This window comes from Hypanus sabinus, chromosome 9 (genome assembly GCF_030144855.1).
Source record: "Hypanus sabinus isolate sHypSab1 chromosome 9, sHypSab1.hap1, whole genome shotgun sequence".
Taxonomy (NCBI): domain Eukaryota; kingdom Metazoa; phylum Chordata; class Chondrichthyes; order Myliobatiformes; family Dasyatidae; genus Hypanus; species Hypanus sabinus.
In genome coordinates, this window is record NC_082714.1 from 21,943,272 (window position 1) to 21,971,207 (window position 27,936).

At 39.8% G+C, this 27,936-nt stretch overlaps 1 protein-coding gene across 2 annotated transcripts; it reads left to right on the forward strand.

Annotated features, from left to right (window-relative positions):
- Positions 1 to 37: 37 nt before the first annotated feature.
- rogdi (rogdi atypical leucine zipper) lies at positions 38 to 27,931 on the forward strand. 2 transcript variants are annotated; one of them, XM_059979222.1, is made up of 11 exons: positions 38 to 105; positions 6,551 to 6,622; positions 7,663 to 7,745; positions 11,450 to 11,504; positions 14,882 to 14,962; positions 16,802 to 16,897; positions 18,149 to 18,247; positions 19,163 to 19,276; positions 21,192 to 21,241; positions 24,411 to 24,537; positions 25,151 to 27,931. In XM_059979222.1, the coding sequence occupies exons 1-11, from the start codon at positions 70 to 72 to the stop codon at positions 25,190 to 25,192; spliced, it is 855 nt and encodes a 284-aa protein (XP_059835205.1). In that variant the 5' UTR covers positions 38 to 69; the 3' UTR covers positions 25,193 to 27,931. The 2 variants fall into 2 exon arrangements, with proteins under 2 accessions (XP_059835205.1, XP_059835204.1); XM_059979221.1 differs by lacking the exon at positions 38 to 105 and having other exon boundaries at positions 6,470 to 6,622.
- Positions 27,932 to 27,936: the final 5 nt, after the last annotated feature.

Consider the following 27,936-nt stretch of genomic DNA (forward strand, 5'->3'; position numbering starts at 1 on the left):
AACAGCTGAGGGGGGCGGGAATGATTCAACACGCGAAAAGCGGAAGTGGCTCGGGTCCTTCGGGAGGAGATGGCGGCGGCGAGTGAGGCGGAGCGGGCGGTGTTGGTGAGTGTGCATCACCCCTTGGCCACAGACAGAGCCGGCAACAGAGAGGGTGCGGAATGGAATGAAGGTTACCGGGAGTGGGTGCTGAATACCTGTTCCGATTAGGTCAAAAGGGAAGGGTGGATGTAGCCGGGGCATAGGGGCCGATTGCTTCACTTGCACTCTGTGCTTATAGCCCATGGATCCAAAACCCCTGGACTTAAACGGTAACGTTTACGATGGTTACGGTGAATTGACAAAGTGTAGATGCTGGAAATCTGAAATGCTTGGGATACTCGACGGGTCAGGCGACAGGCTGATGAAGGAGGCTTTGGCACGCTTGCCGCCTTCGGCCAGGGTATTGAATACAGTAGTTCAAACATTACGTTGCAATTGTGCAGATCGATGGCGATAACACACTTTGAATGTCGTCTGCTGTTCTGGCTGAAGAACAAAGCTGAAAAGGGTGCAGAGAACGTTCATGAGTATGTTACTGGAATTGAGTTATAAAGAGACGCTGTATGCTAGGATTTTTCCCCTTAGAGCGTTGGAGGCTTAAAATCTTGAGGACATAGATAAAGTGAGTGGGCACAGTCCATTTCCCAGCATAGGGAGTCTAAAACTAGAGGATATAGAGGGGAAAATTTTGAAAGGGCAGAAGCTGTGGGAGCTTGTAGAGACATCTGGGTACTTACAGGGATAGAAAAGGTTCTGGTGGATATGAACCAAAGGCAGTCGAAAGGGACTACATTGGGTAGACATCTCGGTTGGCCTGGGCAGGTTCGAACAAAAGGCCTGTTTCTATGTATGACTCTTATAAAGACACAGCTAACGTTTTGGTACCCATTCATACAAACTAAATATGTTAGTATTTGTTAAAACTTCTCTGCTGTAGAGGAAATTGATAGCTGATGAGCATTTTTGATTTGATTAGAGATACAACATGGAATAGGTCTTTCAAGCCGTGCCACCCAGTAACCCCTGATCTCACCCTACCCCAATCATGGCCAGTTTTCAATGACCAATTAACTCTTCAACCTACACGTCTTTGGACTGTGGGAGGAAACTGGAGCACCCTGATGAAACCCCACGTGACTGTGGGGAGAACATACAGATCCTTACAGATGACATCAGAATTGAACTACAATGCCCCGAGATGTGTTGTGTGCCATAACACTTGGCAGACATATGCCGAGGATTAGCTTACTTTAACTGGGGGGCAAAGCATTTTTAATTGTACTGCATGCCTAAGCAATGAGAGTTGTAACGTAGGTTACATTGACCTTCATAGAAATGCATTTCAAAAATTAATGCAGATGCTTAAAGTACAGATTTAAATTTATCACGTGCATTGAAGCATACAGTGAAATGTCTCATGCATTAACAACCAACACACCCAAGAACGTACTGGGGGAAGACTGCAAGTGTTGCCACACATTCCGGTGCCAACGTAGCATTCCCACAATGCTTGGCAGAACACAGTGCAAAATCCCCAGCAAAAGCTGTGAAATAAGCCCAATTCCTCCTTTGCTTCCCTAACTCACCCACATACATTGTCTAACCCCACGACAGGCCTTTTTCTTCAGCCTCCATCAGACTCATGAATTCACAGATACTGGGTCCTAGCGGATTCGCAGACCTGGTCTCCAGCCATCATGTCTTGACTTCTGATCAACCTTCGGGCTTTGATCTGTACCTCTGGTTGACTTTTGGGTTTTGATCCATATATTTAAAAAAAAATGCAAATCAGCTAACAGCTGTGGTGAGAGAAACATAATAATTCAGGTCTATGACTTTGCTGTGGAAGTGTCAGAAAACACATGTATTTTTAACTCCCAGAGGGTGGAGGCAGTAAAGGGAAAATGTCTGAAATTTAGAGACCAAGAGGGAAAAAACTGACATAGTTTTGTGTTTGTAAAGTGAGGGTACTGAAGGTTAATGATCAATACTTCGAAAGCCAAGATTATCCTCCCACCCACTGGCTTCCTGCAAGGACTCCATGCCATTCTCCCAGTTTCTTTGGGGTCAGTTGCAGTATTCTGAGGATTATACGCTCATGTTATTGCTTCTGAGATATCTTCATATTTTTCTTACCTCTCTTCCTTAACGTGATTGACAGGACACTTGACCACATCACTTCCATTTTCTGTACTTCTGTTCACTTATAGCAAGACTAAGGTTAAGCTTCCCCATGTGGAGTCATAGAGAAGTGTAGCACAGAAACAAGCCCTTCTGCCCATCTAGTCCATACTGAAACTATATAAACTGTCTACTCCCATCTATCTGCACCGGGGCCATAGCCTCCATGACCCTACTATCCATCTACCTATCCAAACATATCTTAACTGTTCAAATCAAGCTTGCATGCACCACCTGTGCTGGCAGCTTGTTCCACACTCTCATAATCCTCTTGAGTGAAGAAGGTTCCCCTCATGTTCCCCTTAAACTTCTCACCTTTCACCCTTATGCCATGACCTCTGGTTATAATCTCATCCGACCTCAGTGAAAAAAAGCCTGCTTGCATTTACCCTGTCTATACCACTCATAATTTTGTATACTTCTATCAAATCTCCTCTCAGTCTTTTACATTCTAAAGTAAGCAGTCCTAACCTATTCAATCTTTCTTTATAACTTGGGTCCTCCACGCCTGACAACATCCTTGTAATCTGGCGTCACCAGCACGTCTGTGATTTAGGGACCAAGAGGTTAAAATGACATGATTTGTGTTGGCAAATTGAGGGAAGGTTGGTTACTAATCATTTAAAAGTCTGGAGAATCTCCACCCTACTTCCTGCAAGAACTCCCTTCCATCTTCCCAGTTTTTTTGGGTCAGTTGCCTTTTTTTGACAATATATTCATACCAGTACTTCTGCGATATCTTCACTTTTTTCTTACCTGTCCTTTTTAACGTGGTTGGCAGGACACCTTGGTACATCTTCTCTTCCTGTCCCTTTTTAGTACCCCAAGGGGACTGATCCCTCCCATGTCTCTGGTTTATTCTTCTATCTCCTCAATACCCTCTCTTCGAGTGGCACCTTCGTATTGGATCTACAGGAGATGCCACACCTGTTGTTCCCTTCTTTCAGTCCTAAGAACCAGACTCTTCCAGGTTTACACAATTGCACTTCCAATTTAGCATACTATATTGAATCTTGACAACATGGTCTTTACATCAGAGATTAAACTCATCTTAGACAACCACTTTGTATACCTTCATTCATTCTGTAACACGGTGACCAAAGCTTTCAGTAGTTTGGCCTTTTATTAGAATCAGGTTTTTCATCACCAGTATGTGACACGAAATTTGTTAACTTAGCAGAAGCAGTTCAATGCAATACATAATCTAGCAGAGAGAGAGAAAAAAAATAATAATAATAAATAAGTAAATCAATTACAGTATACAGATATTAAAGAGATTTTAAAAATGTGCAGAAAAACAGAAGTACTGTATATTTTAAAGAAGTGAGATAGTGTCGCAAGGGTTCAATGTCTATTTAGGAATCGGATGGCAGAGGGAAAGAAGCTGTTTCTGGATTGTTGAGTGTGTGCCTTCAGGCTTCTGTATCTCCTACCTAATGGTAACAGTGAGAAAAGGGCATGCCCTGGATGCTGGAAGTCTCTAATAATGGAAGCTGACTTTCTGAGACACCGCTTCCTGAGGATGTCCTGAGTACTTTGTAGGCTAGTACCCAAGATGGAGCTGACTAGATTTACAACCCTCTGCAGCTTCTTTCAGTCCTGTGCAGTAGCCCACCCCCCCACCCCATACCAGACAGTGACACTGCCTGTCAAAATGCTCTCCATGGTACAACTTTATAAGTTTTTGAGTGTATTTGTCGACATGCCAAATCTCTTCAAACTCCAAATTAGGTACAGCTGCTGTCTTGCCTTCTTTATGACTGCATCGATATGTTGGGACCAGGATAGATCCTCAGATCTTGACACGCAGGAACTTGAAACTGCGCACTCTATCCACTTCTGATCCTGCTATGAGGATTAGTATGTGCTCCTTTGTCTTACCCTTCTTGAAGTCCACAATCAACTCTTACTGATGTTGAGTGCCAAGTCCATTATAAACACAAGACTTAGAAAATAATCAATGGTGTTAGAGAGAGTCGAAGTAGAGTATTGAAGGAGAAATTGTTTGACAAACCGAGACTTTTATGAGCATGTATTAGATGAAACATAATGGGGATGGTGGGTGTGGTTCACTTGGTTTATTGGAAACTGTTTGATAAAATCTCTTTTAAAATGTTGACATATAAAATTAAATCATGTGGTTTGATGGTATTCGTTTGATATAGATTGAATAATTGACAGATGGAAATCAAGCGAGGAATAAATATCAGTAATTGAGCTGAGCTATTCATAATATCAATCAATGATTTTGGTGAGTGAATTTCAAAGTTTATCAACAACACAACTGGGTGGAGTTGTGGAGAGGATGCAAAGGGGCTTCAAGGTGATTGAGTGGACAAGTACATCACAGATGCAATAATGGACATATTTGAAGTAATTGACAGGAAAATCAGGAAGTGTTTAAATAATGAAAATATTGATGTAAAGGGGTATTGGGGTGTTTTTGCGTGACAATCATGAAATCAAATCACCAAGTGCATTAAGCTGGACTGATTCCTAGTTGTTGGAACTAACATATCAGAGTCTGGGTCAACTAGAATAGTGGTTCCCAACCTTTTTCATGCCATGGCACCAATACCATGGACCCCAGGTTGGGAAACCCTGTGTTCAAGTTTAGAAGAACAAAAGGAAACCTCATTGAAATGTATAAATTCGATGGTGTGTGACAGATTTAATTCAGGGTGGATGCTTTCCCTTTTGACGGCAGAGTTTTAGTATCGGTCTAAGAATAACACTTTTAAGACCGAGATTAGGAAAAATATTAAGCAAGAGAAAATCTGCAGATGATGGAAATCTAAACAATGTACACAAAGTGCTGGAGGAACTCAGCAGGCCAGGTTGCATCAATGGAAAAAAAAGTACAGTCGAGGTTTCGGGCCATAATGTCAACTGCAACTTTCATAGATGCTGCCCGGCCTGCTGGGTTCCTCCAGCATTTTGTGAGTATTGTTTGGAAAAATATTCTTCACTGAGGTTTGTGATCCTGTAGAATTCTCTTAACACAACAAGCCTGTGGAGTCAAAGCACCGAAGATATAAATACATTTCTGGGCATAAAGTGCATTAAAGGGTTTGATTGGAGAGCAGAAAAGGCCAATGGCTGGTACTGTTTTTTCAGTGATTTCTGACTTCTAGTTTTGACGAATCAATAGCTTCTCCCTCCTTAGATGCTGCCTTACCTGCTGAATGTTTCCGGAATGATTTTCTTTTATGTTAAGTAATACACAATGTGTTCACTTTTTTCTTCTTGTTCTTTTCTGCATTATTTCAGTGCTTGTATGCATTACCTTTTATCTTTTAAAATCACTCAGTTCTGAAGTTAACAAGCCCCACCACTTATTGACAAAATCTCTTCTAAACTGCATGTCATCAGAAGAAAATGCTCCTTTTATTTTATCCTACAATGCATCAGTCCTTCTTTCTGATCTTCACATCAATATCTGATCAAGGACTGACTGTATTGCTGCTGAGGTAATCATTCTAGTTTATCTTTTACTTGAACAGAAAACAGTTTGTCTAATTCTTGTTACTGAGCTCCGTGTCAAAGTTCGAAGTAGACTACTGAACTACAAAGCTCATAGGTCTGAAGAATAACTAAGTCATGCAAGTAATAAACACAGATGATATTTTGTACCATTACAGTAGACACTGCACTTTAGATTTCAATGAGACCTAAAGTGATAGAGTAATCATAGATTGGCACAGAAACTTAGTGCACAGCTTAGATTTGGCAGGATAAGAGTGCAGCATGGGGATTATACTGTTGAGATGGACTAATGATATTTGCATTGGGGAACATGTAAATAGATTTCAACTTTTAAAAAAGAATAATTACAGAAAATAATCAACTAAAGATTTTTTATTTGTGCAGGATATAGTACTTGAGATACAGCACAAGTAATTTTATCTTTTTAAGAGAAATTGAAGGTTAGACTGGATCTAGTTAAGGGTCACAACAGAAGTTTTGTCTGTTGTATTTGATGGAGGAACAGAGTAATGAAGCAGGTTCTATTTCTATTGCATAATTTGGAAGTGGCTGTTTTTAGTTGTGGAAATTTGTTTAGTAGAAGTGATATTCAAAACTTCCTACTCTGTCCGTGGCTGTCCACTAAGAACAAAATTGTGTGATGTCCCTATTTTTTGATCATCATTTCTTTATAATGTAAAGATTTAAAATGTTTATTTCTCAGAGCTTGGTTATTGTATTATTTTAGTGATTTTAATTATGTGTTCCAGTTCATTGTTGCCACCTTAATCTGGAAATGAAAGCACTCTCAACCCCAAATTATGTTTGTGATAAGGATTACTTGCTTTATGGAATATTTCAGGAAGAAGAATTTAAATGGTTGTTGCGTGAAGAAGTTCATGCTGTCCTGAAACAGCTGAAAGACATTCTTAAGGTATGATATTCTTACTTCGATCTTTGCAGAGGAAACTTGGTGGCTCTTTTACACATGACCCACCATTTTTTGTTCGCATATGGAAACATTTTCTCAACTTCCATTTTTTCAAATGATGTCACATTGTTTATAAATTCAATAGAAACAAATTCTCTTCGTTTGGAGCAAAACAATATTACCTGGGTAGTTTTATTAGCATTCTAGTGAATCTCATTTTCAGCATCTCTGTGTCCTTCCTACTAAATGCGCACCAAAAATGTTTGTAGTGCTTAAACAATGAATAACAAACACCAAAGCTAACTTCTCTGCTTTCAGATTTATCCCTCTAGAAATACTTCATTCCATTAAGTGCTTTTATGAAACTCCATGCTGGCAAACTAACACAAAATAGACCATCCATCCAGATTAATAAATGTTTCTAACTGTGTTGTTAGATTTGGCATTTAATCTAACAAGGTAATATGTCTGCAAGCATATTCCTTGACATTTTGTTTTGCAACCTAGGTCCGATAGTGTCATTGTCCTTGCATCTATAAAGAAATGCATTTTTTGCAGCACAGATATGCTTCAACCAAATTGTTGGCCAGTCTAATTGGAACCACCCTTTCATTAATTTGTTATAGAATATGTCCAAGAGGACATTGATCAAATTCAGAAAACATTACTTCCAACATGTTTTGGGCTGAAGGAAAGATCCCAAACTCCGTGTCAAATTGCTGATGTGACATACACATTGAAGTTACACATTATTCTGTTAGCCTGGTTGCTGCATGATTTATGCAATATGACAGGTGATTTTTCAGTGCAAAGTCAACCAAATTTAGCAATTTAATCCCATAATTAGACTAGAATCAGTTTTAACTAATTAACCCAATCTCAACATTGAGGAATTAGTGAATGAAAATTACTAAAAATCTGCCTTCCATAATTCTTAACATTAAAAAAACCTTGCAGACTGTTGGTAGCTAATGTAATTTTGCTTCTTAACAAAGTACTTGCTTTGGCATTTTCTTTACTAATGATAGCCTCCTCTTGTACAGGAGGCTTCCCGTCGCTGTACTCTGTCAGCTTCCGGATCTGAAAGTCAAACCCGGCAGGAGAACTTCAAACTGGGAAGCTCAGCGTAAGCAGTTGTCCTCAGTTTATGCTGTACCTAATGATATTGATTGCACTGAACACAAAGTTTGTTTATTTATTAATACTCATCTCCAAGGAGCTCCAGTCAAGAAGAATAACTACAAATGAAAATATTTTTAATCAAATAATTCAATGAACACATCAATAGGAGGGCTGCTTTGCATGGGTTTCCTCATTTGTAATCCTTTTAGTTTCTTGACTGGCCTTGTTCATCTCTGAATGTAGCAAGGTATCTAAAAAATATATGTTCTTTATTCACATTTTCAAAGCATTGAATAATGTGTAATATATGGATAAAGGACATCACTTAGCTCATTTATTTTCGTTGTATCATGATCTGCTCTGAAATGACATGTTGGCTTCAATTTTTTGTGTGTCATTGTGGCGACCCACTTTCTATGCAGGCAAACCGGCTCACAAATAGCCAACGCGTGGGGAGAGACATTGATAATGCACCTCTGATGTCATTTCTGCCCGGAGAGGGTGGGCGCTAGGGATTAAATGCCAGCGCCGCTAAGTTTGAATAAACTAGTCTCGAAACGACTTACCGACTGCATGTTGTTACTTCAGCGCTACATTGGTGACCCCGACGGTCCAGACAGGATTTGGACCAAAGATAACCGACTCTTCATCTGTTCACGCAGTTTCACTAAAACTGCCGACTTTCTGGACGCTGCGACTACGCATGTGGTTTAGCCAAGCAGAAGCCCAGTTCCAGATTCGGCAGATATCCTCTGATTCCACGCATTACTACCACGTGGTGAACGCCCTTGACCAGGAGACAGCCGCCCAGGTTAAGGATTTCATACAGTCCCCCCCCAGAAGAAGGCAAATATGAAGCATTCAAAGCGCTGTTCATTGAGACCTTTGGCCTCTCACAGCGTGAGCGGGGTGCCCGCCTGCTTCACCTGGACGGTTTGGGAGACAGACTGCCGTCAGCATTGAGGTATGAGATGCTGGCCCTGGCTGACTGACACAAGCCCTGCCTCATGTTCCTAGAGCAACTGCCCGAGGACATACATCTGCTGCTGGCAGATTTCAGTGACTCCCGGAAGGTGGCGGCCCGGGTAGACGTGCTGTGGAAAGCCAAGAGGGAGAGCATGGCATCCGTCTGTCAGATTACCAGGCCATGCGCCTAACAGCGGACCAGACCAGGCCCAGCAGGGGGGCGCACACAACACAGAGGCAGGAGTGAGGAGGCCAGTGAACAGTGGTGTTTCTACTACCAGCGGTGGGGCACAAAAGCCTGCCGTTGTCGCCCGCCCTGCAAGGGCCAGGGCCAGGGCCAGGGCCAGCTGCCGCTAATGACTATGACTCTGTATGTCTGGGACAAACAGTCGGGACGCCGCTTCTTGGTCGACACCGGAGCCGATGGGGTACATCACCCACAACAGGAAGCCAGGACCCACCCTTAGGGTCGCAAATGGCAGCACGATACGGACCTACGGCACCCGCACAGTGCAGGTGCAGTTCAGCGCCAGCCGATTCACGTGGGACTTCACACTGGCCGCGGTGGCCCAACCACTCCTGGGGGCAGACTTCTTGCGAGCTCACAGCCAGCTGGTCGACTTGCAAGGGAAAAGACTGATACATGCCGAGACTTTCCAGACGTTCTCCCTGGGTGAAGCCAAGTTGCCGGCCCCACACCTGGACTCCATCACGCTGTCGGACAAAGAATTCACCAGAATCCTGGCGGATTTTCCATCGATTCTGGCACCGCAGTTCACAGCAGCCATGCCCAGACATGGGGTACAGCACCACATCCCGACCCAGGGACCACCCCTCCACGCCCGCGCACGAAGGCTCCCCCCCCGGAAAAGCTCCACCTGGCGAAGGAGGAGTTCAAGAAGATGGAGGAATTGGGGATCGTACGGAGGAGGGCGGTACCGCAGCGCAGAGGCAGATCTCCCAAACAGAGGCTGATCCAGACTGTGGACATTGGGGGGTGTATCGCTGGTTCTGTGGGGGGGGGAGGGTTATGTGGTGACCCATTTTCTGTGCAGGCAAACCGGCTCACAAATAGCCAGCGCGCGGGGAGAGACTTTGGTAATGCACCTATGATGTCATTTCCACCCGGAGAGGGCGGGCGCTAGGGATTAAATGCCAGTGCCGCGAAGTTTGAATAAACTAGTCTCGAAATAACTTGTCGTTATTTCAGCGCTGTGTGTAGTACATCGCTACACCATTCTTATTTACTTCATTTGGACTACACGCCTCCCTTTCTTGAAATAAAATGTTCTTCCTAAGGTTGTGTTTGTTTTTAATACGTTCTTGATTAGTCAGGGTATCAAATGTTACGAGGAGAATGCAGGAGAACAGGGTTGAAGAGGATGATAAAAACAGCCACGATCGAATGGTAGAGAAGACTCGACGGGCCGAATGACCTAGTCTGTGTCTGTTGGTCTAACGTTGTCTCAGTAAAATATTGAGTGATGCAGATTGTGACCTGTGCATTCCATGTAAGAAATGGGACTGGCTGGATGCAAGTGGTTGTGCCTGATCATGTACACTCCTGGTTTATGCATTTATATTTGATTAGCATTTCACCATAAACCTCTTGATCATTTCAGGTTCATTTATTACTTAGTAGACCTGATCTTGTTGGAACAGCAAGCTTTTAAGAGAACATAATTGGTCTGCTACCTTGATACAAAGAAAAATAAAATTAATCGAAGTTGCCTATTGTCTGGAAATAAAGCAAAAAAGCTTTTTAATTTTGGCTGACCTCCAGATTTTGTGAACAATTAGTCAGATTCATGGAAAGGAAGTAGAATAGACATTAATTTCAATTTGATTTTTCACCCCCTTGTGAAAGATGATGTCCAGAAGTATCAAGAAAGGAGGAAAATGGGCAATGTTCAACATTTTTACTCTGGAATATCCAAAAGAGTATGATGTGATTAAATAATCTTCTTTAACATTCTATTAACTGTTAATTAAAATATTTGCATCCTCCTCACAATACCTATACGTAATGTTATTGATAAAGTTTAAAAATCTATGAAAGTTTCTTCATCCAGATCATTAATTCAGTGTAAAGATTTTTACTCCTCATGTATATATGAAGGATGTAAGTAATAAAATCAATTCAATTCAATTCATCTATATCGTGAATAGCTCAGCTCATACACTAATCCTATTTATTCCTAGTCTGTTTCCCTTCTGTCAGCCAATTATTCAATCTATGTCAAACTAATACCATCAAACCATATGCTTAAATTTTGCACACTAATATCTAAAGATAGAATAAACTTCTTGGGCTACCAGCCAGGTGTAGGTATTGATTTTAACTGATGAAGGTGAAGATGGCAGAGTTTTTCTTTGAAATGTCAGTTAAAATCGATACCTGTACCCAGCTGGTAGCCTGAGAAGTGTTAATTCATCATATTTGCCGGGAAAGCATTAGACCCTTTTTCATCTAAAGATAGACTTTATCAAAGGCTTTCCAATAAACCATGAACCACACCCACTGCCTTCAGCATCTATTTCACCTGTGGCTTTTTCCAAAAAAAAATAAGTTAGCACATTTGTCAAACGCAATTTCCTTTTCGTTATCTTATTTTGTAATTGTGATCTTCTTTCAGCCTTATTCTTATAGAAAAAAATACTGATAGCTTTTTCATAGAACAAACAGAAATTATATTATAAATCATGAATTGACTAGTTTCTCAGATTGATTTTCTTATCCAGCACAGATCAGGTGAAGGGTGTCCTAACGTTACAAGGAGATGCATTGACTCAAGCGGTAAGTACAAATACCATAGAGATGAAAATATGCTGACCACGTGGCTAAATATATGTACAGTGGATTCTGGTTAATAGGAACACATCAGGATAAGTACATTTTAGTCCAGTTAAGCGGCCTTCCCAATTGGCTGAAGTTTCTTGGAAATAGTATAAAATGTATTATAAAGACCAACTAATTTTAACTGAGTAACAAATTATGTATTGAAGTACAGAACAAATTAGAACACTATCAATACTACTACAGTACTATAAAACTGTATTAGTTCCTAATAGTTATTAGCAGGGAAATTCATGCAGTATTCACTTTTGACTGTTAAAGAACAAAATCAGTGCAGACGCCCTGTGCAGGTAATGAACGGGCTTCATACAATGCATCCTCCATATCTTTTTCATTGTAGCATTCAAGCTAATTGTTAATACCTCCAAATTTGTTCCAAACTTGTTGAGTAAATCATTTAATTTTCACTCATGGCCATTTCCGGCATCTCCCAAGCCTGAATGCTTGAAATCGCAGTGAGCAGAGCAATTCTGAATTGTTTGTTTCTCACTAGTTATTAGCGACAAAAATCACTGCTTTTTGAACACAAGCACACACAACTAACACTGTTTAAAAAATGTTCCTGTAAGTGCAGTGTAGTGTCTAATGGCCACACAGATGCATGTGACTGACGCTAGCAAGAAACTGTTCAGCAACAGTCTCTAGTCCCAATTAAGCGGCATAGTGCCTCAAATAAACGAAAAAAATTCTGGCTATTTTCTGAACTATTTGGAGGATAGCTCATGTTGTTCCGTTGTTTAAAAGAGGCTCTAAAAGTAATCCAGGAAATTATAGGCCAGTAAGTTTGACGTCGATAGTAGGTAAATTATTGGAAGGAGGACTAAGAGATAGGATCTACAAGTATTTGGATAGACAGGGACTTGTTAGGGAGAGTCAACATGGCTTTGTGTGTGGTAGGTCCTGTTTAACAAATCTATTAGAGTTTTTCGAGGAGGTTACCAGGAAAGTGGATGAAGGGAAGGCAGTGGATGTTGCCTACATGGGCTTCAGTAAGGCCTTTGACAAGGTCCCGCATGGGAGATTAGGAAGATTGAGTCACTAGATATACATGGTGAGGTTGTAAATTGGGTTAGACATAGGCTCAATGGGAGAAGCCAGAGAGTGGTAGTGGAGGATTGCTTCTCTGAGTGGAGGCCTGTGACTAGTGATGTGCCACAGGAATCAGTGCTGGGTCCATTGTTACTTGTCATCTATATCAATGATTTGGATGATAATGTGGTAAATTGGATCAGCAAATTTGCTGATGATACAAAGATTGGAGGTGTAGTGGACAGTGAGGAAGGTTTTCAAAGCTTGCAGAGGACTTGGACCAGCTGAAAAATGGCAGATGAAATTTAATACAGGTAAGTGTGAGGTGTGCACTTTGGAAGAACAAACCAAGGTAGAAGGAACAAGATAAATGGTAGGACATTGAGGAGTGCAGTAGAACAGAGGGATCTGGGAATACAGATATAAAATTCCCTAAAAGTGGCATCACAGGTAGATAGGGTAGTAAAGAATTGAGTATAAGAGTTGGAATATTATAGTGAGGTTGTATAAGGCATTGGTGGAGCCAAACTTTGAGTTTTGTGTGCAGTTTTGGTCATCGAATTATAGGAAGGATATTAATGAGGTTGAAAGGGTGCAGAGAAGGTTTATAAGGATGTTGCCGGGACTTGAGAAACTGAATTACAGAGAAAGGTTGAATAGGTTAGGACTATTCCTTGGAGCATAGAAGAATGAGGGGAGATTTGATAGAGGTGCATAAAAATTATGATTGGTATAGATAGAGTGAATGCAAGCAGGCTTTTTCCACTGAGGCAAGGGAGAAAAAAAAACAGGGCACATGGGTTAAGGGTGAAGGGGGAAAAGTTTAAAGAGAACATTAGCGGTGGGGGGGGGGCTTCTTCACACAGAGAGTGGTGGGAGTGTGGAATGAACTGCCAGATGAAATAGTTAATGCGGGCTCACTTTTAACATTTAAAAAAAACTTGGACAGGTACATGGATGAGATGGGTATGGAGGGATATGGGCCGGGTGCAAGTCAGTGGGACTAGGCAGAAAAATGGTTCAGCACAGCCAAGAAGGGCCAAAAGGCCTGTTTCTGCGCTGTAATGTTCTATGGTTCTAGCTTTTGTTCTTTAAGAGTTGTCCCAAATAAGCAGCTGTCCCAATTAACGAGAATCCACTGTACAGTATTTGTAATGACTCTTTTGTTATATATTTCCGGGTAAAATAAAACAAACGGATCACATTATTTGCATTTAGTCAAAAGTACGTATATATCTAGCAATCTAATCCTTTGATATTTTGGTGTCGAGTCTTCCTGGTTTTGGCAGTTTACACACCATGTCAAATTTGTAGTGGTGTGGACCTTGGAACTCCAATATTTAGCACCAACTACCTAAAGGCGTAATTTTGAGAAGGGAGGGATCAGCAAAAGATTTTTATAAAGCTTCTGTTAGGTCCCAACATATCTCAAAATACTTAACAATTAACAAAGTATCTTTTTAAACTACTATTTTGATAGTCAAATACCTGTGTGAAAATCAGTAATTTCTCCTTCAGATAACATTACAGAAAAGAGATTAACATTGGTCAAGAGAACAGGACAAAAAAACTCCTCTGCATCTCTGAAGCCATGAGCTGGGATCTTGAATTTTCACCTGAGAATAGAAGCAGGGGAAAGCTGGAGCAATAAATAGTCTATTGGAGAAACTCAGTGGGTTGTTCAGCATCAGGGTGGAAGAGTGCAGGATATTTTTGGTCAAAATGCGATATCAAGGTCGACAATGCTTCGGTTTAATATAACATTGAAATGACCACAGTGCTTTTGTGTCTACCTCACTGGAGCTAGCTTTTATTAATCTGGAAATAGAAGCAAGAAAAAAAATAGGAGATATCTAACAGGTCAGGCTGAAAGAAGAAGAGTTAACATTTCACTTCAGTGTATTTACATTGAGAGAATGCTGAAAAATTAATAATTGCACTGGATCTGTCCAGCAGAGATATAAATGGAGAAAATGACATCAGTGGAGAAAGAAAACAAAACCTGAAACTTGAGTTATAACTCAACAATTGTTGAAATCTGAAATAAAAAGGAATGTTGGAAATGCCTAGTTGTTCAGGAGATAAAATCTGAGTTAACTTTGCATTAGATTAGATCCAGCCAGTTCTGATACACGGATATTTATTTAAAAATGTTATATTCGACGACCAATATACTTATTTCATGAGTACTTTGTATGCTAATATCTCGAGTTCTACCATGCCTTAACAACAGTTATATCCAAGAGGAGGCATATGAATTTTAATTGAAGATTTGTTCTCTGAAATAGGATATTAACCTGAGACTGCCTAAACACAACCAGGTTCTGCATTTTACGTTTAGAGAGGACAAACAATGGAAAATGCAGCAGGTAAAACAGTTTCTTCTTTCCATGGAGATGGGTGTTTATTTTTTAATCAAACTGCTTTAGACTCTGACAAAAATATTGGTGCCAGGATATTTGCATGATGACCATGATTGGACCAAGTTTACTTCGGCTTCAATTTGTTACTACTTAGTTGTTAACCATTAGAGGTTAATAATGATCTTCAGTAATTGATAATTTTCTCATTCCACTTGGTGCTTATGTTTCCCACCTCTTAAGATACAAATGCAGAAAATTAGTTCAGAGATAGTGTAGAATTTACAGGTAGGGTATCAAGTATCATAAAACATGCCAGAATTAGGCCATTCAGCTCATCAAGTTTACTCATGGTTGTTTTATCATCTCTTTCAATTCTATTGTACTGCCTTCTCCCCTTAATCCTTGACACCCTCACTAATCACAAACCTGTCAACCTCTGCTTTAAATCTACCCAATGACTTGGCCTCCACAGCTGTCTGTGGCAATGAATTCCACAGATTCACCACCCTCTGGCTAAAGGAATTCCTTATCTCTATTTTAAATTGATGTTTTTATAATCTGAGGCCATGCCCTCTAGTCCTAGACTCCCCCACTATAGGAAGCATCATCTCTATGTCCACATTGTCTAGGCCTTTAAATATTTGATAAGTTTCAAAGAGATTCCCAACTCATTCTTGTGAGTACAGGCTCAGCGCCATCAAACACTTTTCATATGTTAACCCTTTCATTTTGGAGATTATTCTTGGGAACCTTCTCTGGATCCTCTCCAATGCCAGCACATCCTTTCTTAGATATGGGGCCCAAAATTGAGCACAGTGCTCCCAAGTGTAGTCTAACCAATCACTTACAGAGACTCAGCATCAATCATGTTTAAATTATGGCAATTCTACTCAGCTAGGAAAAAGTAACAAAAATGCTATGAATGCTGGAGATGTGGATTATAAACAAAAATGAAAACTTTTCAGATCAGGCAGCACTTGCGGGGAAGAGTACATAGTTCAACTCTAGTCTGGCTTCTGATGAAAAAGTACTGATCTCTAACCTTTGTGGTCTGACTCGTAATTAACTGAAGCGTGGTTTGGAAGCAATGGCAGGTTGTAGATCCGTTGTCAAGACTTCTTGTGTAACTGTTCAGCCAACTGTTTCTGGGAGACCCAAAAAAAACAAGTCTGTGGATGAACTCAATGGTCTGGCAGCATCTGCAGAAGGAAGCTGGCAGTTTTGGGTTGAGGCTTCTTCAGATGAAGAAACTCATTCTGAAAACTCAACTGTTGTTCTCAGTGATTATTTCTAATTGCCATAAAAAAGGGAAATAAAAACAAAATGTAGTGTTAGGATCCCAGATGGAGAAATTTAACTGCGAGATCTATAGGCCACTCTGCATATTTAGCGACATTTAAGTAAATGGATCCCAATGTATGATGCTGAGTACAACAGCTGGTACAGTCAACAGGGTCACTTTTTTTGGCTCATCAGCAATGTTTATTGTACAACAGAGCAGCTTATTGTGAATAATGGGCTGAAATCTCTCATTCTGTTTGTTCTTGTATTCTTGTTGAAAGCAAATGCACAGTTTTGCTTTTTTTTAAACCCTGATTCTCTAGCTTCACCCGACAGTGGGGGGAGCTGGAGGGGGGGGGGTTCTTTGGGGTTCTCATGATTAACTCATGTATTCTTTGGGGCACTTCGCTGTTTTCGTGGGTGTTTGCGAAGAAAAAGCATTTCAGGATGTACATTGTATACATTTCTCTGACATTCAGTTTGACCTTTGACTACAGTGTATCTTGGAATCCTTCATTTCTTTTTATTAATCTTTTCATTAATCTTTTCTTACCATCTTCACAGATTCAGGATGCCAGGAATCATGTAGGCCAAGCTTTGTATCTACTAAACAGCAGAGATCAAACATACCAGTTCAAGAGTGGGGCAGAGGTCAACAAGGTCAGTCAAATTTTGATTATTCTTTGGCATTAAATAGCCTTTAATTCATCTCATTTTAATTAATTGGTAATTAATGTCCTTCCAAAAGCTGTGAATCCATTGAATAGTAGCTTTTAATGACTTTGCCTATGTGCAAAACCTTTAAATAGTCTTTAATTAACCAGTCTTTAACTATTTAACCAGTAAATAGTCTTTATACAGAAAGATTAACCTTCAAGTATTGTTGCGGATTGAGGATAGAGGCTGCTTTTGCTTGCTTTTTGACCTGCCCCTCCTCCCTTACTGATCCAGTGCGATAAAACTATTTCCCAACACAAGGCCTCTACTTCAACTTCAAGGCTAGTGTTGCACACTTAACAAAGGTAATGGAGGCTCTTTTAATTGTTCCGCAAAATTATCCTGCCTAGATTTGGTTCAGTTCCTGGATCTTTCCTGAGATCTCTGCTAGTTCGGCAGTGGGAATGTCACACTTGGATCAAATTTCCTGCCTCTGGACACATTCCAGTGACCTACCTAGGGTAGTATGGTTTGAAAGAGGGCAGTAGTTTGGTGATCTCCTCCAAATATTCAGCCTCCCACTCATAGTATCTGGCCTTAAATATGAAGCACATCCTCCTGGAGGCTGCCTGTGACTTCTAAATCTATTACATCACCAGCAATGAATTAGTGCTTTCAAAAGCACAGTATATAAATGAAATGCAATTTCTACAAGAAATTTGCTTCACCTGTCCACCACCCTGATTATAACATGCCTGCCTGTGAAGATTCTGCTTAAAGTACAGTTTTTAAAGGCCAAGTAGTATTTGTGAAATGATTTAGATAATCAGGGATGTATTAAGAATCGTAAAAGTAGCAACAAGAAGTCTTTTGACTCCAAATATTTAAATATATCTTTAAGTTGAACGTTTCTTCATAAGAGTATCCAGACCATGACAAGTCACTCAGTTCTCTTCATTGATGAGGCTCTAGTCTGTCTTTGTTGAGACAGTGTTGATTTTTTCATATCAATCATTCTAAATTGTCCACTCACATTTCTTGTGCATAAAAATTTCAAAAAATAGGCTGTGGTTTTCCTCAGAAACACAACAGTCAGCTTAAAAGTGAAGATGTGTATCTGCAGAAGATGGGTGGCTGTTCTATGTCAATTGAGTGACAGTTGTACTTAATTCATCCAGAAAATTATATAAATTAATATTGAACTACTCTTAAATCAGCCTGAACTTGATAAAACAAAGTTGTTTTCTCTTTAAGCTCATGGATGCAGTAATGTTGCAGCTAACCCGTGCTCGCAATAGACTCACCACTCCTGCAGCTATGACACTCCCAGAAGTAGCCTCAAGCAGTTTAATGGTGAGTATATGAGCTCCTGTATGATCTTCAGCTTTCCTGCTTTCTCTATGCCTGCCTGTGGAGAAAAACTCCTGAGGGAGTGGATTAATAAGGATTACAATCAAAGACATCCAGTGTAGCTCAGGCAGATTCTATCTGACCAATTTGATAGAATATTTTGAAGAGGTAACAAGGGATTGATGGGGTAAGGTCATGAGATATGATTTAAATGAACTTCACTAAAGCCTTCAACAAGGTCTCACGTGGGAGATCGGTGGGTTGATAGCAGGGCAGTAGAAAATTATGGGCTAAATTCAGGAAATTGGGATTCGCATGGATCGTGTGGATGTGTTGAGCAAAGAGCCTGCTTCTGAGCTGTAATAGATTAGGACCCACGGGATCTGGGGCCAGTGGTCAATATGGTAAGGAAAGTGTATGGGATACAGTTAGGTCCCCACTCCTGCCCTCCCTCTCCTCCTGCCTTACCCCCTCCACATCACCCAAATACCTGCCCACTCCACCCTCTCTATTTACAGCTGCATAACCACTTTCATTTGTCAACAACTCCTGTTTGAAATTTAGTGATAGTGAGGAGTGAATAGCTTTGAAGTAGTACTGTAGTTGTAGTGTGTCTGCTCCCTAAGGAGTCATCCAGGGGTATCTAGTCACTAAGTTCATTCCAAAGATGTTAAACTTAAGGCTTAAGATAAAGGTTGTGAGCATTATCTTGCATGTGAAGTGAATACTGGACTCCTCACCTTGCATTGGTTGTATACTTGAATGTATACTTGTATAACCCTCAGAAATATACTTATTTCTTTGTTCCCTTGTCATTTTGATCAATGTATAATATCTTACTAATTACTGTTTTAAAATTTAAGTTTCTGTCTCATTTATTTGTATGTTGTTTTAGTAACTGCCTTGATTCTCTCATAGAAAATGTTCACACCGTCTCTTCCTGGTGATGTCTTTGCCAACTTCTACATTAATCTGAGCAAACTTTGTTTAATTGTCTACCAGCTCCATCTTCTGCAGCCCAATTTAAACAAGGTGATGTAAAACAGCAGCATTTAGAGTGCATTCTGTCAGCAGGAAGGCTGCTGATTAGATGTGTAAACTGTTTTAATTTAATTAATATAAACTAGATAGTTTGTACAGTTGTTTAGTGTCTTGTTCTTTTTGAACATTGTCTTACGTATGTGTAATTCAGAAATCAAAACTTTAGAGCACAGACTTTGTCTACAATATGGACACTGTATAACTTGATATCTGAGTTTATCATGATACTGAATATACCTGATCTAAAGCAGGGGGTTCACAGCCGTTTATTTGCCACAGATCCCTACCATTAACTGAGGGTTCTGTGGATCCCAGATTGGGGACCCTCTAGAGTTTTAGAGTCTGTTCCTTAAGAAAAGAAGATCTTGTTGTCCATACTAAGTCTTCATGGAAATCGAGGAAAAGGTAATCCAAGGAATAATCTCCTAAATTCCAGGTGACTGCTTGGTGTGTTTTCCATGGATTGGGCTGCTGCTTTCTCTTCTCCACATGGAATTTTGGGATTATAAGAGGTTGAGAAAATAAAACAAAAAAATTGACCAAATTTCAAATTTGTATATGGGTAAATAATCTACTGTTATCTGCTGGAATTTGTTGAAAAGTTATTAAGTGGTTGATAAGGGAGTCTCTGTGCATGTTGTCTATATTATCTTCAAGAAGGCTTTTAAATTGCTTACAGAAATGAGCTTTGTAGTGAAAGTGAAAGAGCACTAAATGGGGGTAATTATGTAAAGTAGTGGGTTGTGTAAATGACTATGCATAAAGAAGTTATCCAGAAATCTGCACTGGGGTCTCAGCTGTTAGCATCAGGTTTGGATGATACCAGCTTTGTATCTAAGACTGCAGATACTTTAAACTGCAAAGAGCAGCAGCTTCTGCAGCCGCAAGCAGGAAATTAATTGATTAGAGGTGCAGTGTAGAACAGCCCTTTCCGGCCCAATGAGACGTCACCTATCAAACCACCTTTTTAATATCTAATCCTAGTCTAATGACATGACAATTTACAAGGACCAATTAACCTCCTAACTGGTAGGTCTTTGGGCGGTAGGAAAAAACCAGAGCGCTGGGAGGAAACTCGTGGTCACCGGGAGAGCATAGAAACTCCTCAATGACTGTGCCAGAATTGAAAACCAAATTCCAATGCCCTAAGCTGTAATAGGGTTGCGCTAACTGCTTACGCTACCAGTTGCGTTCGGATTAAATTCCTGTAAATCACTATGCTGCCACTGCTGGCATATCTCTCCTGTAGTTGGACAGGACCTACCCAGGGATTATGAATGTTGTTTCAAGGTATGATTCTTTAAGCATGACTATGCTTCTTTACTAGTCTGTAGGACCCCTCTCCCAGTCAGTCAAGCCCCACATTCTGAGAGCATTTAAACAGGTGGATGTGGAACAGATCGTTCCTCATATGGATCAGAATCAGGTTTAATATCGTTGACATATGTCAAGATATTTGTTGTTTTGCGGCAGCATTATAGTGGAATACATTAAATACTGTAATTTACAATAAGAAATATGTATACTATATATATAAAATTATTAAATTAGTGGTAAAAGAGCAAAAATAGTGAGATAGTGTTTATGGAGTGGTCATTGTCCATTCAGAAATTTGATAGTGGCGGGGTAGAACCCTAAAACATCTAGTGTCTTCTGTTATTTGGAAGATCCTAGAATTAGGAATCACTGATTAAATATAAGGCATTTAATAGAGCATTAGCTTTTTATTATTTAGCATTAATCAATTTTTAAATAATTTTTGTCCTGTGATCTTTAAAGGAATTAATCTTTCTAGCCAGTTTTGATGTCTTCACACCATGAGTAATAAATTGCAGAAAGGAACTATGATATGTGGAATTTATCCTTTTTTCGCTGTCATCTGATCAGTTTTGCTTTCACCTTTTAGAATTTCAAACCTGCTGGCAGCTCTGTGCTTCACAACCCAGGATCCATGTTGTAAGTGCTTCTCTTTTGAGCTTGTTCATAGTCAAAAATGAATGCATCAAGCCTGCTCTGCTTGAAGCAGTATGGCAGAAGTACCTCATAACCAGCAGGCTTCTTCCTCTTCATTTTAGAGTTTTGAAGCAACGGACCTCATAGAAACATTTCAAATGTTGAAAGGCATGGACAGAGTGGATGTGGCAAAGTTGTTTCCCATGGTGGGGGAGTCTAGTACGAGAGGGCATGACTTAATGATTGAAGGGCGCCCATTCAGAACAGAGATGTGAAGAAATTTTTTTAGCCAGAGGATGGTGAGTCTGTGGAATTTGGGGCCACAGGCGGCAGTGGAGACCACGTTATTGGGTGTATTTAAGGCAGAGATTGATAGGTATCTGAGAAGCCAGGGCATCAAAGGCTATGGTGAGAAAGCAGAGTGGGACTAAATGGGAGAATGGATAAGCTCATGATAAAACAGCGGAGCAGACTCGATGGGCCGAATGGCTGACTTCTGCTCCTTTGTCTTATGGACATTTGCAGAAGAGATGTTGTACATGTTCTGAATAGTGAGTGTTAGTATTTCATTGAAAGTAGCAGCATGAACCAAAGCTTATTTACATCTGCACTTTGCATATACTGTATCTTATATTTGCATTTTCTACTTGCCTTCCAAAGGTTTCTTTAGTTACATTTTGGATAATATCCATCAAAGTTTCGGATATCAAAGAAAATGCATATCTAGAAAGATTTAGGTAAAGAACATAATTATTCATGGGAATAGCAGCAACACTGAACCTATTGAAGGCCAACGCAAATTACAGGTGCTCCATGTTTTAAAAGCTTGTTGCTAAAATAATGGATGTAGTTTTGCCAATTTGGTATTGGTTTATTATCGATACAGGGAAAAGCTTGTCTTGCATCCTGTTTGTACAGATAAAAATCATCACACCGTGCTTTGAGAGGCACCATATCTTCACAATAACCTCAACAGCAACACAAATAAATATAGTGTTTCACAAATTATATGTAGCTGCACAATGTTAATGCCTAGTCATCTATAATTCATTTACAACACTTGTTTTTCTCTTGTATATGTGAGACTCCTGGCTGTTGATACATAAATTAGATAAGGTTAGTAATGTACATTTTCAGTATTGGCATTAATAGAATCGCTAGGTGCAGCATCCAGATTAATTACGAAATCTGAGAACTACTTTGGAAAGCATCAAGTTGGATAAGTCACCGGAACCAGACAAGGTGCATCCCAGGAGGCGGGGGAGAAGATTGCTGAGCCTCTGGTGATGATTTTTGCATCATCAATGGAGACTGGAGAGGTTCCAGAGGATTGGAGGGTTGCGGATGTTGTTCCCTTATTCAAGAAAGGGAGTAGAGATAGCCCAGGAAATTATAGACCAGTGAGTCTTACTTCAGTGATTGGTAAGTTGATGAAAAGGATCCTGAGAGGCAGGATTTATGAACATTTGGAGAGCCATAATATGATTAAGAATAGTCATCATGGCTTTGTCAAAGGCAGGTCATGGCTTTCGAGCCTGATTGAATTTTTCGAGGATGTGACTAAACACGTTGATGGAGGTAGAGCAGTAGATGTAGTGTATAAGGATTTCAGCAAGGCATTTGATAAGGTACCCCATGCAAGGTTTATTGAGAAAGTAAGGAGGCATGGGATCCAATGGGACCTTGCTTTGTGGATCCAGAATTGGCTTGCCAACAGAAGGCAAAGGGTGGTTGCAGATAGGTTGTTTTCTGCATGGAGGTCGGTGACCGGTCGTATGCCTCGGGGATCTGTTCTGGGACCCCTACTCTTCGTAATTTTTATAAATGACCTGGATGAGGAAGTGGAGGGATGGGTTAGTAAACTTGCTGATGACACAAAAGTTGGGAGTGTTGTGGATAGTGTGGAAAGCTGTCAGAGGTTACAGCGGGACATTGATAGGATGCAAAACTGGGCTAAGAAGTGGCAGATGGAGTTCATTCCAGATAAGTGTGAGGTGGTTCATTTTGGTAGGTCAAATATGATGGCTGAATATAGTATTAATGGTAAGACTCTTGGCATTGTGGAGGATCAGAAGGATCTTGGGGTCCAAGTCCATAGGACACACAAAGCTGCTGCACAGGTTGACTCTGTGGTTAAAATGGCGTACAGTGCATTGGCCTTCATCGGTTATGGGATTGAATTTAGGAGCTGAGAGGTAATGTTGCAGCTAAATAGGACCCTGGTCAGACCCCTCTTGGGGTACTGTGCTCAGTTCTGGTCGTCTGACGAAGGATGTGGAAACCATAGAAAGGGTGCAGAGGAGATTTACAAGGATGTTATCTGAATTGGGGAGCATGCCTTATGAGAATAGGTTGAGTGAACTCGGCCTTTTCTCCTCGGAGCGACAGAGGATGCGAGGTGACCTGATAGAGGTGTATAAGATGATGAGAGGCATTGATCATGTGGATAGTCAGAGGCTTTTTCCCAGGGCTGAAATTGCTAGCACGAGAGAGCAGGGTTTTAAGGTGCTTGGAAGAAGGTACAGAAGAGATGTCAGGGGTAAGTTTTTTAGGGAGAGAGTGGTGAGTGCATGGAATGGGCTGCCGGTGACAGTGGTGGAGGCAGATATGATAGGATCTTTTAAGAGGCTGCTGGATAGGTACATGGAGCTTAGAAAAATAGAGGGCTATGGGTAACCCTAGGTAATTTCTAAGGTAAGGACATGTTTGGCACAGCTTTGTGGGCTGAAGGGCCTGTTTTGTGCTGTAGGTTTTCTATGTTTCTCAGAAAACGGAACCATTGTTTATTTGGAAAGCCAAATTATGTTAACCCATGGACCCCTAGAGTTTCATCCTGTAGTCATGATGTATTAGCCTTGCGTTTGATAATGTTACCCTTCTGAAGTTGCACTACTGAGATGTTTACTGCAGCGTGTGCTTCTGATATTATTTGGAACTATTTCATTTCATATATCAACAACATAGTCTGTTTTGACACAGCCGATATTGACCAAATCAGAGGTGGTGACAAATCAGCATATAGGAGGGATATTGAAAATCTGGCTGCACGTCATGTTCAATAAAGAAGTGTTTTGGGTGTTTATAGCTTTGTTAATCACAGTAATGCATACAGTAAGCACTTTATGGGTGAAAAAAGATAAATGCTGTGTTTTTTTCCATTTTATCATTGCAGTGAGATTAATAACCAGAAATTTGAAGTTAGCCATGTACACAAAGTGGAATGTGTGGTCCCCTGGCTAAATGATACACTGGTTTTCTTTACCATTGCTCTACAGCTTTGTCAGCAACTGAAGGATAAGGTATAAATTGTTGCTTTAATTTGTAAGTTAACCAGAAGTGTTATACATTTAACATACTGCAATGATATGACTGGTTTCAGTTACTTAAATACGTACTGTTATTTGATTTTGAATGTAAATTCTAGGATGTTAAATTCCTCCTGATATAATAGAAAAGAGTTCCTTTGTCAAATCTGTACAGATGTATGAAGCCTTTCTCTGCCCCGAACCTTCTTTACTGATCTGGTAGAGAGCAAACAACAAGCAAACTCTCTGCTTTGACTAAATCTGCTCTTCCTTTCAAAGTCTGTAATAAATTGCAGGAAGTAATCACTAAATCAGCCTTCCTGCTTAATGAAGTGTGGAGTCCATCTGGGTTAACGGCTTTGTTATTTTTTTCATTTTGTTTGAAATAGAGTTTGATTTGAAATTAAACAAAAATCTAAAGCCTTAAGTAAAACTCAAAGCTAAAGCTGGAGTTTAACCAGTGGCTATGATAAAATATATACACTTCTGTGAAACAAATCTAATTTGTTATTTATTTAATTTTTGACAAAACTGGCATATTTAGTTGTATAGATTTGAGAATTTATTATCGGGTGATGCAGTAATTGTATTTAATTTTTCCTTACAGATCTCTGTTTTTTCCAATTACTGGAACTTCAAGCCCTACTGATCTAGATCAACAGGCTAACTGAAGATCAGTTTGCACTTTGTACTTACTGCTGCAGCTGCCCGTCTGCCCACTGTAAACACTGTGTCTGTGAAATGTTTAGGTCAATAAGTTACATGGTGCACTTTTTTCACCTGCCTTTGCCACATTATTTTTAATGAAGTGGATCCCTACCTGGATAATGATTGGATATACCACCAGATGGGGAAATTTAAACCACCATGATGTTCTCCTCAAAGCATTGGGTTTTATGGTATGGGCTGATTTTCATTTGCTGAAGGAATATCATCTGTTCAGTTAAGTAGAATAATTTGTGTAGAACTTTATAGATTTTTATCACCTCAATTTCTGACTTGTGTGGAAGGAAGAAGGGAAAATCATCTTTTCATAGACCTCAATGTTCAACCACAAACTAATACTTTTCAATTACTTACTAGGGAGCTGTAAGAACAAAAACTATATGTTATACCTCTTTAGGGTCGATCAAGTATTTTTGGGCTGCAGTATCTTTGAGACTGCTAATGTCTTCGTAACGAAGTGGAAAGTTAGAAAAATAATTTAGTTTTAAACACATTATGCTGACCCTACATATTCATCATCATTCGTAGTTTTGTGTTTGTGCTGGTCACAAATTAACCAGATCCTGAAGTCGGTGTTTATTTTAATGGCAAGTGTTCAACCTGAATTTAGATTATTCTTGTGTTAGAAGTTCTGTAATCTGGGGAGTGTGGATTTATTCTGTTCAGGGACTTAGCAACTTAGAAGGAACAAAAATAAGAAGCACTGAAAACCATGTTCATTACCCAGATGATAAATGTTGCTCGGTGAAATGATGTGGAGAAAAAATGTGCATCGCAAAAATAATTGGGGGTTTTTCAAACAGTCTCAAATAATTCAATAAGCCTTATGATCAGTTTTATTGTGTATGTGTTTAGATGGAGGTTTGTAGATGAACATTTTAACCACTGACATATTGTATTTTAAACTGATTTGTTTATTTATGGACACTAACAAAGAACAGTGGAACTGTATATTTAACATGTATTTCTGTAAAGAGGAACATTTACTGGCAATATAATTAGTTCTGTTAATTCAGCAGGCATGGTTTCATGCATGTAGGAAGCTTTCAAGTGGAGTACGCACAAGGTGATCTCAAACTATGTGATAAAGCTGCCAAGTGTGGGTGAATTTACGCATTTCGACTGGATAATTTTTAGATAAACTGTATGTAATTCTAACGTTTCTGTTGCATCAAATTGAAATATTTCTCTTTATGCCAAAATGAGACAACTTGTTTTTCTGTTGCTTGCGTAGAGGAGTCTAGAAATTGGCATTGCTTCAACATTGCCATTCATGTCGCTGCTATTTTTAGGTTCATTCTATGGTATTTTAACAGATGTTAGCATGTAGAAGAACACTGATTTTCCTGTAGAACTTGCTGTAATTATGCAGCCACTGCGCCCCACTATCACCACCATTTGATTAATAACGGACATGAGAAATGACATGTTTCGGTTGAGGAATGAATAACACTGATCAGTTTTGTTCCAGAGTTTAATCATTCCTGTAAAGGTTGAATTGTTTTCCAGTGTAATAAATATGTATAGAAATCTGCTTGAAAAAAAATTATGAACCATTTTTCAAATGGTAGCGCGATCAGTTCCAGTTTCAGCACTGGTTTGATTGACCATTGTTCAAATTGTCAACAATGTTCCAGCCAAAGCCCTTCAAACCATCTTATTTTCTGTTTTCATGGTTGTTGTAACCTGTTCCATGATGTTCAGGTCTACATTGCTTGGGAAGTTGCTGAATGTCTGTCCAAGTTTTGAGCATTCTTATGCTCAACATTTGAGACTAAGAAGCAACATTTGAGAGCTTTGAAATAAAGAAACTGGAAATACTCAGCAGTCCAGGCAGCATCTGTGGAAAGAACAACGTGGAGTTGACATTTCAGGTCAGAGAATCTGACACATCTTGATTCCTCTCTTTACAGAGGATGCCTAATCTGCTGAGTGCTTCCTGCCGTGTTTCTTTAATTTCAGATTTCCAGTAACTGCGGTTTGTTTTCATTTCAGAGCATTGTACTACTTGCATTGCTGCTACAATTCAGCAATCGTGCGAGCACAGGACGGTACAAAGCACTTTCACTGGCTGATTCCTGAATTTGCACTGAAATGTTCTAATATTTTAAACTATCACTTTAAAGATTCAAAATTTCAATGCTACTTTGTTCATTGCAAATATCTGCCCTTTTTGCTGCTCGTTGCATTGATCTCTGGAAGTTCTGCGTGCAGACTGCTGTTTTTCACGTGCTCAGATAATCTCTCTCACATCCTTGCAAGGCTGCTGATGTCTAAAAACTAAAATACAGTTTAAGTACATCAGGTACAAAAGTTCCCGTATAAGGCATTATCCTGAAGCCTTGTGAAGCTGTTCACTGTCATACACATTGAAGTTGCTAGCAGAGAGTGGGGCTTGGATCTCATTCAAAATGAATTAAACCTGAATAAGCTTGTAAAAAAGAAGTGTGGTGTCTTCCAGTATCATGTAATATGAATATATTCACTTAAATCTAGTTATTTTGTTAATGTCCTTGTGATCAACCATTAAAGAAAACATTGGATATGTTATATATGCAGTGTAACTGGGATCAGTTTATGGATTGTAGAATTATTCAGAATATAGTGTGGACCAATCAAAACGTCAAGATTGTATCTGCAATAAAGTACTGATTTCAAAGGACCACA